Genomic DNA, 10,899 nt, shown 5'->3' with positions numbered 1-10,899 from the left:
TTTGTGAAAGGCTGAAGATTGAGTGTTGGAACAAGTGTTTTCTTAAAGAGACAAAAGCCAATTTCAAGATATTATATATACTGCATTTAAAAAAAAACAGAAGGTAAAGGTAAAATATTCCCATTTTGACTTTATGAAATGGCAGTATCTGCCTAAAAAATATTACCATCCCTTTAAAATCCATACTAAGAGTGTGAGAAGGGGGAAGCACCATGAGGATCCCGCCCTGGGTGCCATTCATACAAGAGCCGCCACTGCATTTGCCTCAGAAATAAAATATGAAGTAGATCCCGTTTAAATAATTCTTCTTCAGTTTGAGATTTCTTTCGTAATGAATGTTGTACTTTATAAGACATTTTTTCCACACAAGATTGTGCTGAATTATTTCATGAAATTGTTTTATTCAGAGTTAAAACATAGATAACGTGGCAAAGCAGCTGTCACAATATTAGGAAGTAACATGACGTTACTCAGTAGCCGAAAAAAAACCTAAATATTGCGTTTGAAACCGATGAAACCCCCGCCTTCAGCGGTCAGGGTGCACAGCACTTCTCTTCAGCGTGGCCAGGCCAGGTCACAAGTTTCCAAGAACGGCCCCTGAGCAATCTCACACTCGCGACATGGAGGGCGGTTCCTAAACCCGGGAGACGGAGGCTCGAAACGCAGTTTAACCGTGTCAAAGTTCCTGGGAGCTGCCGCCCTGTGAGACCCAACAGGTGGAATGACGAACCATACCCTGCAACCCAACGGCATGCAGAGTCTCCGGAAGGAGCACCTGTACAAGGTGCTGGTCATCGGAGACCTCGGAGTCGGGAAGACCTCCATCATCAGGCGCTACGTTCACCAGACCTTCTCTAGTAACTACAGGGCCACGATCGGAGTGGATTTCGCCTTGAAAGTCTTGAACTGGGACTCTGAGACTGTCCGGCTTCAGCTGTGGGACATTGCAGGTGGGACAATTTAAGAAGCCGATTTTATTTGCGGGAAACAAAGTGACAGCAGGTTGAGCACGTGCAGAAAGCTAGTAGTGATGGGCGTGCATGTCACGCATTTTATGGTCTGACTGCAGGGTTTTTGTTATTTTTAAAAAAAAGTGTAAGAAAAGGGAAACTTAGAAACTTAAAAATGTTTAGAAATGCCATCTCATTTCCTGGAGTGAAGCTGATAATGTGGGTAGATGACACTTCTCTTCAAACTTGCAGTGATCAGCCTTGTTAAGTTATGAAAGACAACCTAAATATGCGCAGTCATGAGGGAGCTTCTGTCGGTAAAGTAGACCAGCACACTGTTTCCTAATCATTTTTTAGGTATGATGTTACATCATGTGATCAGGTCCATGTGAGGGAGATTTAAAGGCAAGTCACAGGAATGTCATTGGAGCCTAAATAAAACGACAATAGATCCTCCCGAAGTCACACACACTAGGAAAAACACACGTGTAGACAATGAATTACTTTACAAGTTACATTTAAGTCACATTTACAGTGCATTGAAAAAGTATTCCCACCCTTTGAACATTACTGCTCATTGTAATGTTACATGTGCTTCACTGGAATTTCATGTGGCACACAAAGTAATGCATCATTTTAAAGTGAAAAGAAAATGTTTTTAGAAATTTTGAAAAGGTTTCACAAATAAAATTTGAATAGCTTTTTTTTTTTATGTCTCCAACCTTCTCTACTCTGTTCCCTGTTAACAAAGTCAATTTCAACTGAGAAGTTTGTTACAGAATATTAGTGAACAAACAGCATCACGAAGGCCAAGGAACACATCAGACAAGGCAAGAAAAGCAATTTTGTACACTTTGAACATGTCGCTGATGTTTAATGCACCATCAGAATACTGACAGAGGAAGGCACAACTGCAAACCATCTAACAGACAGGCCAGTCACAAAGCACTAATTAGAAGAGCTGCCAAGAAGTCCATTAGAGCTCTGGAGGAAAGCCATGAGACGTCCCAAAGTTTGCCTTATCTCACAAAGGGAGTACTACGTCAAACAGAAGGTCCTCTGGTCACCGAAACTCAAATTGAACATTTTGATCTCACTACAAAACCATGTTTGGTAACAATTCTGACTTCATATCCATGTTAGCACTGAAACAGAGTAATTCAGTTCAGGAATATTTTATTACTCCTCCAGGCATCATGCTGTGTGCATACTCCTCCTCTAGAGGAAACGGGAAAGCTGGTCAAAGTTGTTGGAAAGATTGGAGCTACAGGGCAGTTTTATAAGAAAACCTGTGAGAGTCTCAAACAGAGGTTCACCTTCCAACATGTAATGTGACAAAGTGCGGAAAATTTTAAAGGATAGAAAGCCAATGTCAAGGCATTGTATTCTAACTCTTAGAACAGTATGAGTACATGAGACAAACCTTTTTCAGTCAACATAGATATGTTTTATGGAATCAGTTTTGCAGTATTCAAGCAGAAACTTGCGTCATCAAATGACTATGTGTCAAGTGATTTGTACGATGGCAGTGTGTGTCTAAGACTGCTGTCATGCCACTGCAGACGGCATTTCCTTATGAGTAAAATAATTTCTTGGATGAAAGGAGGAAGTTGTTCCTCCACTGAGTCAGATTTACGCTCCTTCCTGCTCGTAATGGCAACAAATTGCCATCTTGCAATGCTTAAAGTACTAAGCCCCCTCTTCTTTTTATTTCTGTGGAGGTTTCCAGTTATCAGCAAGTTGGATACACACTTAACAACCTCTGCTGCGGATTAAGTATTCACATTAATGAGGTAGACACTAAGGGAATCTACACATGGCAATAATTAAAGAAAATAATGATAATAAAGTTAAATACTACCTACAGACAAGTATTATTGTTTATTCTGAGCAGGAACAAGTAGCTGCATTGACAGTTTAATTGCAACGTGATGGTAAGGCTACAGGAATGTGGTGTTTCATCGGAATCCAGGCACAGCTGACCGCTGTCTTGTTGCCAGCTGCCTTAGATATACTTCTGGGAAAAAATCCAGAAAAACAATGAAAACGTCTCATCACAGGGATGCTCTGGAATGCTGCAGTGCTAAAGCATGACTCTGTCTGTGCATGTGCTCGTCACAGGTCAGGAACGATTTGGGAACATGACGCGCGTGTACTACCGCGAAGCCTTCGGCGCCTTCATTGTGTTTGATGTGACGCGGCCAACCACCTTTGAGGCCGTCATTAAGTGGAAGGAAGACCTGGATTCGAAAGTAATGTTGGCTAATGGACAGCGCATCGCCACCGTGCTGCTGGCTAATAAGTGTGATCAGGGCAGGGAACTGAGCAACAATGGCATCAAAATGGATCAGTTCTGCAAGGACCATGGCTTTGTTGGTTGGTTTGAGACGTCAGCAAAGGTGAGACTTGGGAATATTTAAGATTTTCTGTTTCAGTATGTGGAGCTTGGCGGGTCATTGAGTTAGAGCAATCCTCTGATTGATCCAACTCCAATTCAACTCGTACTCAAATTTGGAAGTTTAGTTTCACATAATGATCCATGCATGCATGAGCCACATGTACAGGATATATATTTTTTGCATAAATCTATGTGAGAGATCATTTTGCACTTCAGAAGCCATTTAAGCCATTACCTGGTGATCTTCAGTGAACATTCTTTAAAAGTCTGCATTGTAAAAACATTCATCCTTGTATGAACTATTTTTCCCCCCATGTTAGAACCAAAAGCTTCAATGTGATTTCTTTCTTTCTAAAGCTACGCATGAGGTTTCATACGATGCATCAAATGATCTGAAACGTTGTGTCTTATCAACAAATCCTAAGCTTGAAGCATAGCAAAATAGACAGGATCAGGATTTTGTCATTGTTGCAAGATTCAATCTGGCTTGCAAGTAAGAAGATTATGGAAATGTGAAAACAGAACCTGATTCCAGATTCCTTATCCAGGTAATTGGTGCTATTGAATTAGATTGCAGATTATACCACAAAGCACACACTGTTTTGTTTTGTTTTTTTTGGAAGAGAAGTCTTTTTGTCGCTGTTCTGTCTGTTAACTTCATGAGGACAGGATTAAACTAATGACCTGGATGATGTTGCTATTTCGTTGAGTTTATTATTTCACCTTTGGCTGTTTGAAAGGTGAAACGCATGGTTGTTAAAAATTAATTGGAAATAAACAACTTTCAAATAGCTTTGCCACAAACTTGATCAAATAGCACATCCTGATAATTGTGAGGTTTGAATTGGAAAAGTCAGCTTAGTTTGAAAATAAAATGTATGTGGAAAAAGTTTCTTTAGAGACTTCTGTTTTTACTTTTGTCACATTTACATGTTTTTGGTGTAAATGTAAATAACACTTTTATCAGGTAATGATTTAATTTATTAGGAGAATAACTATCCAACTCTGCCTGGCACTGTATTAAAAAAATGATTGCCCCTAAATATAGTAACTGATTTTAGGAACCTTACCTGCAACAACTGCCCTGTCAACCATTTGCAGTAATTAGCAATGATTCTTTTACATTGCTGTGACCCCTTCTTCTTTGTTGAACCAGTTTATGGGCATTCACTGGATGGTTTTGAGCATGAACAACCATTTAGAGTCACACCAAAACATCTTAGTCAAGTTTAAAGCAGGACTGTTGACTAAGCCACTCCAAAACCTTTATTTAATCTTTAGAGCCATTCAGAAGTGGACTGACTGGTGTGCTTGAGATCAGGAAGTGAGAGAGCCCGGAGAGAACCCACATATGTAAACGCCATGCAAAAAGGTACAACTAGTGTTGTACTGATTCTCACATCCTCTGTTGACACTGACATGTCGGAGCGTGCCATCTTTCTTTTGCCACTAAGACTCAACATTCTCGAAGGGTGTAGTTCCTACAACGAGTCTGTTCGCCCAAAAGAAATGCACAGCATTGTAGCAACATTTTAAATGAATTTGTTTCTAACTAATACATGTTTTCATGAGGTGTGTACTGATAAAAAAAAAAAAAAAAAAATCAACTTTCACATCTCTCTGATATAAACGTGGTGCCACAGTTTGCATTACCTTCATTGTGATCAAAATGTTTAGGCGTGATTTTCTGCGAAAAACAAAAAACAGTGACATTTTTGGGGGGATTTTAGCTGTTGTTGAGCACTGACAACTAATTTACCTGATTAAAAACACAAGTTATTTTACTAGACAATATTGAACACACTCTTACACCCTTATCCCATTGGGGGTGAGAGGCCAGGTACACCCTGGACAGGTCGCCAGTCCATCACAGATATTGAACACATTACAAAGTTTATTTTTATTATGTACTGTGTAGTCTTACTGGGCTTTCAAATAAATGAATTTGTACAGTATGCGTACTGTTGTGTGGATTTTTAACATACCATATCATTGCCCTTCAGGACAATCTCAATATCAGCGACGCTGCAAACTTCCTGGTCAAGCACATAATGGCCACAGAGAATGACATCCTAAAGTCTGTGGTGCCAGACACCATCTCCCCGCAGTTGGACTCCAGCAGACAGATGAGCTGCTCCGGATGCTTCAAATAATCAAGTAATGGAAGGAAGTAAGAAAGGATGAATGAACATGTGAGAACGGAGAAAGGACAGGACTTTAAAGGAAATCCTACACGGTGTGCAGAATGGAGCAGCACGGAGTCTGTGTGACACGAAGTCGAACATTTATTTGTTTCTAGTGACCAAAGCTAACACCTCTCTTTTTTTTAGAGTGCCTCTGAATTGTGGTCATAATGCATTTCTGGAGATTTCTGGTAACACCACTGTCTAAACTGTTTTGAATAATACTACAGTAACCATTTTCAAGAGTAACAGGTATATTTCTTTTACGAAGATTGTCTTCTTTCTTCTCACACAACTTTCTCGCATTAATGATCAAAGCGATGTAACTGACCCAGCAAAGCGTAGGCGCAGTGGATTCAACATTTACATGGACTTAGTGATGGACTTGCAGTGTTTTGGTAAAAAAAAAAAAAAAAACTCATTACTTCTCTGTTTGCTTTTAAAGCTGTTGGATGCTGTACTCTTGGAGACTGTGGGTTTCCTTAATGTTATTCTAACAAGGCATAGAGAGGGCTGTGCACCACTGTGAGTGAAGCACACGAGGTAGCTCTGTGTTCGTCTGCACATATTTTTATTATTTTGATTTTAAGTTATTTACTAAGTGCTTTTGTGAGTATTTTAAGGTGCGTGTTGAGTTTGAAAATACATCCACCAACAGACCGTGTACGAATTATTTAAGTTTGGACCTTAAGTAAGAACACAGTGTTATTTATAGTAACAGCGTGGTTAGACTGTGCCAATGTGAATTGATAAAACATCCTGGAGTTGAGGCTGCTGCAACAGTTAAAGGTCGATGTGACTTTTCAGACATAATGATTACCATTTTTTTTTTTTTTTATATCAGAGCTAAATAAAATGTGTGTGTGGTAGGCTTGCAAAACACATGGAGTTTTTTAATCTTAATGTTGTAAACTGAACACACTTCAATTCGTCCACCAAAACCTCAGTATCCATGGTAACAGGAATCTTTTTATGGGGTTTGCTCTACCATCTATGTAGAACTGTGTCTCGCTGCGCCGTGCACACAAACACACACTAAAGCTCACATAAAGACGCTGCATGTCCTCTCTCCTACTCACTGGCTTTGTTGTTGTTTCACAGTTTTTTTTTTCCCATGTCTTCCTTTTTGAATTTAAAGGTTATTTCTGCTTGTCAGAGTCCTGCTATTACTAGTCAGCTGAGTGTTGTGCACAAAGCCAACATTTGCCTTCTACTTCTAACCATTAGATTCTAAGCTGGTGGCGAGTCTACATCAATCAACGTCTGACCAAAATAAAAACTATACACCATAATTGCTGGCATGCCTTAAGATGTGTAAAAAGTGTTGAGCTAAATTCATCTTTCATCGCAGTAGTGAGGTAGCATACTGAGATATTTAGCACAATTTAAGTGTGCAATTTGAGTTTATTTATTAAAATGCTAAATTAAGAAATAGCCTTTTTTTTAAGCAAAGTTGCAAGGGTCACATTAGTTTTCTCTACAGCATCCAGAAAGAGTGATCTCTGATCATTCCTCTTTCTGGATGACCCAGAGTCCTGGTTCCCTACATATGGATGCTTCTTTTCATCTCTTCCCACAAAAATGGGTTGATTTTGAACCATTTCTGTGGCACTTCGGACATAATGTTTTAGACCTTTACCCTTTGTTGTTTAGTTTAACATTTTTCTTCTGACTGATCCGACTTGAGTCTGATCGACAGTCTGTGGGTGGAGCTGAAGATCAGAGTCACAGCAAGACTTGGATCTCATCAACACATTTAAGTTATCAAAAACCAGCGGAAACATGTTTTTTTTTTTATCCAAACTCATTTTTCTATTTCAAAATTGATGTTGCGGTTTGATTGTTTGATTTGAGAGATGCCTGCTAAGAAGTTTTAGTTAAATAAATTTCTTGGTTGTTTAACGACTTGACCACCTTACCACCGCTTTACCGTATGAAACTTTCTGTGCTGATTTTTATTGCGATTTTTATTGAATTTGAAATAAATCCTAACTAGAGAAAATGTTTTGGCTAATTTTGAGTGTTTTCTTGAAGCCATTTCCTGTTATGCTTGAATGCAACATTGCCTTATGTTTCTCACTTTAATGTGTGAATAAGAGCAATTAACGTTTGTTTCACATTATGTTCATACTTCCTGTTTAATTATGTATTCTTATTTAAACATTTATTGACACAGTGATCTGGTTAAACTGTTAGAGATGACCAAAAATGATGATTTAAGGGGATTTTTGTTTTCTCCCACTAACAGCATGTATTTTGAAATCATAGTTGGTCCTGTTTACAACTATGATTTCCATGTTCCAAAGGAATTTTTTGTATGTTCCAGCTTATAGTAATAACTTAACAAAATTGTTTATTTGACTTCCAAGACTAGAGTCAAGACTGCTTTACATTAAATTTATAAATGGAGAATTTGTACAGTAAAATGCAATAAATTAGTTGTGATACAGAAGATAAACATTAGCAAGCTCAAGAATATGTTTAGCTCTGAATATATAATAGCAAAGGTTAGTTATAAAGACTAGATGACGTCAATTTATGGTCTGAAGTTGCAAAATAAAGTCTGCAAATTGTTTGTAGAAACTAAGTGCTTTGTGTTCTACAATTACATTTCCTGTGGACTTAGAATTTAGTTTTGTTTCAAAATTATGTTAAGAATATATTAAATGCATTAACTTTAATATATTTTACACTATAATTAATATATGGTATAGAATACAGACTTCAATGGTTTGGAAGACAAAAGTATTTGGAAATGTCCAAGGTTTTTTTTTTTTTTAAGTTTGTGAATATATCACAAAAGACAGAGAATTTGGGTTAACAAAATATTGGTAAATTTGACAAAAAAAACTGTTGGAAAATGGAAATGTTGGAAAATATTTTGATGGAAATTCTGAAAAAATAAAAATACAGAAAATGTCCTGGAAACTTTCTCCCAGGATATTTTCAGTCTTTTTAACAGAATTTCCGTCAGAAGTTTCCCGTAATTTAACAGTATTTTATTTCAAATTTCCATCCATCCATCCATTTTCTTCCGCTTATCCGGGGTCGGGTCACGGAGGCAGCAGCTTCAGAAGGGAGGCCCAGACTTCCCTTTCCCCAGCCACTTCTTCGAGCTCCTCCGAGGGAATCCCAAGGCGTTCCCAGGCCAGCTGAGAGACATAGTCCCTCCAGCATGTCCTGGGTCTTCCCCGAGGCCTCCTCCTGGTGGGACGTGCCCGAAACACCTCACCAGGGAGGCGTCCAGGAGGCATCCTTACCAGATGCCCGAGCCTCAACTGGCTCCTCTCGACGTGGAGGAGCAGCGGCTCTACTCTGAGTCCCTTCCAGATGACTGAGCTTCTCACCCTATCTCTAAGGGAGAACCCAGCCACCCTGCGGAGGAAACCCAATTTGGCCGCTTGTACCCGTGATCTCGTATTTCAAATTTTTCCGTAAAAAAACAGGGAAATGTCCTGGTAATTTTCTGCCAGTACATTTTCTGCCATAAATTTTTTACGGAATTTCCAGCAGAATTTTTCTGTCATTTAACAGTTTTTTCCATAATTTAACAGTTTTCTGTGTTTAAAATTTAACATCTGAAAACTGTTAAATTATGGTGAAAAACCCTGATAAATTATGGAAAAAATTTTGCTGGAAATTCTATTAAAAAAAAAACAGAAAATGTACTGGCAGAATATTACCAGGACATTTCCCTGTTTTTTTACGGAATTTTTTTTTTACTGTGATATTGAATCTGATACAGAAGCTGTGGCATCTGGCACCAAATCAGTGGCAGTTGTACTCTGTTTATTATTATCATTGATAATTATTTGTTCAACATAACCATTTTCTATATTAAATACTGTAAGATCTACTAATCTGGTAAGTCGCCTGTGACAAAGGGGATCAGTGAATCTTTATAATAAAATAGCATATCAAAACTAGGTTCAACACAAGAGGAGCAAGGGATAAATATCTATTTTGTTGGACAAAATACATATTTATTACACATTCTGACAATAACACAAACGGTACAAAAACCATCCGTCCTCTCTGTACACCCTTGTCGCTTGTGGGGTCAGGAGGGTTGCTGGTGCCCATCTCCAGTTAACGTTTTGGCAAGAGGCGGGGTCACCCTGGACAGGTCGCCAGTCTGTGGCAGGGCAACACAGAGACAGAAAGGACAAACAACCATGCACACACAGTCACACCTAGGGAGAATTTGGAGAGGCCAATTAACCTAGCAGTCATGTTTTTGGACTGTGGGAGGAAGCCGGAGTACCCGGAGAAAACCCACGCATGCACAGGGAGAACATGCAAACTCCCTGCAGCAATACCCCAGCCGGGGTCTTGCAGCCTCATGTTGGAGGCTGGATAGAGGTGAAGCTGGATTGAGGTGAGGATAATAATTCTGTAACACTAATCAGTGTTAACTACTGCCGTAGTTATTGTAGGAGTGATAACAATGCTGTAACACTGACTTGTGTTACAGCATTATTATCAATAATGCTGTAACATTATTACAGTCTTAAATGACTGTTATAAAACAGTCATTTAAGACCACATATAGACATATAAGACCACATATAGACATATAAATGGCACTGGAAGATGATGGAGAATACAGAATAAGAGTATTAAAAATGTACATTATCACTAATATCGATTAAAAACATGTTTTGAGGCCAGATAAAATGGAAAATCCAATTCTACAGTGTTCTCTGAGTCCAGAGAACACTGGATATCTTAATGCAATAAGATATCCCGCAATGTTGTTGGATTGAGGTGAATCTGGACAAACAACCAGGCACACACACTCATACCTAGGGAGAATTTGGAGAGGCCAATTAACCTAACAGTCATGTTTTTGGACTGTGGGAGGAAGCCGGAGAGAACCCACGCATAGACAGGGAGAACATGCAAACTCCGTGCAGAAAGACCCCAGCCGGGGTCTTGCTGCAAGGCAACAGTACTACCTACTGCGCCACTGTGCAGCCCGCTTCTTTTGACATTGAAACTATAAAATGAAATTACAATCTGACTTTTAGTACAAAACAGCAAAATGCTTGTGGCTAATCGATAGCCAACGAAGCCCAAGTGTTGCTCAAGAACCCAACTTCCTCAAGTAAACCCTCTCTGAGGGATCTTCTGGTTTTCTTCATCCATTGCTGGCAACAAATGTTCTTCATCCACTGCCCGTGAGTGTGTCCGCCTTCCAACGCTAGCCAAAACCATCTGTCAGCTCTCGGCTCCCTCCCCAGAACCAACTTAACCCCAGCTTACTGGATAGATGGATTCTTCTCCACCTATCCAGTAAGCTAGTCAGTCATCAAATTCTCACTAAGTCGTACATATCTCACCTCTGCTTTCATCTCTCCGTAGTGCC

At 39.2% G+C, this 10,899-nt stretch overlaps 1 protein-coding gene across 1 annotated transcript; it reads left to right on the top strand.

Annotated features, from left to right (window-relative positions):
* Positions 1 to 14: 14 nt before the first annotated feature.
* rab38b (RAB38b, member of RAS oncogene family) lies at positions 15 to 8,196 on the top strand. The gene is made up of 3 exons (XM_008427217.3): positions 15 to 950; positions 3,072 to 3,349; positions 5,352 to 8,196. The coding sequence occupies exons 1-3, from the start codon at positions 722 to 724 to the stop codon at positions 5,499 to 5,501; spliced, it is 657 nt and encodes a 218-aa protein (XP_008425439.1). The 5' UTR covers positions 15 to 721; the 3' UTR covers positions 5,502 to 8,196.
* Positions 8,197 to 10,899: the final 2,703 nt, after the last annotated feature.

This window comes from Poecilia reticulata, chromosome 14 (assembly GCF_904066995.2).
Source record: "Poecilia reticulata chromosome 14, P_reticulata-male-v2, whole genome shotgun sequence".
Taxonomy (NCBI): domain Eukaryota; kingdom Metazoa; phylum Chordata; class Actinopteri; order Cyprinodontiformes; family Poeciliidae; genus Poecilia; species Poecilia reticulata.
Note: the sequence above shows the minus strand (reverse complement) of the source record. Positions and strands in the feature narration are given on the sequence as shown.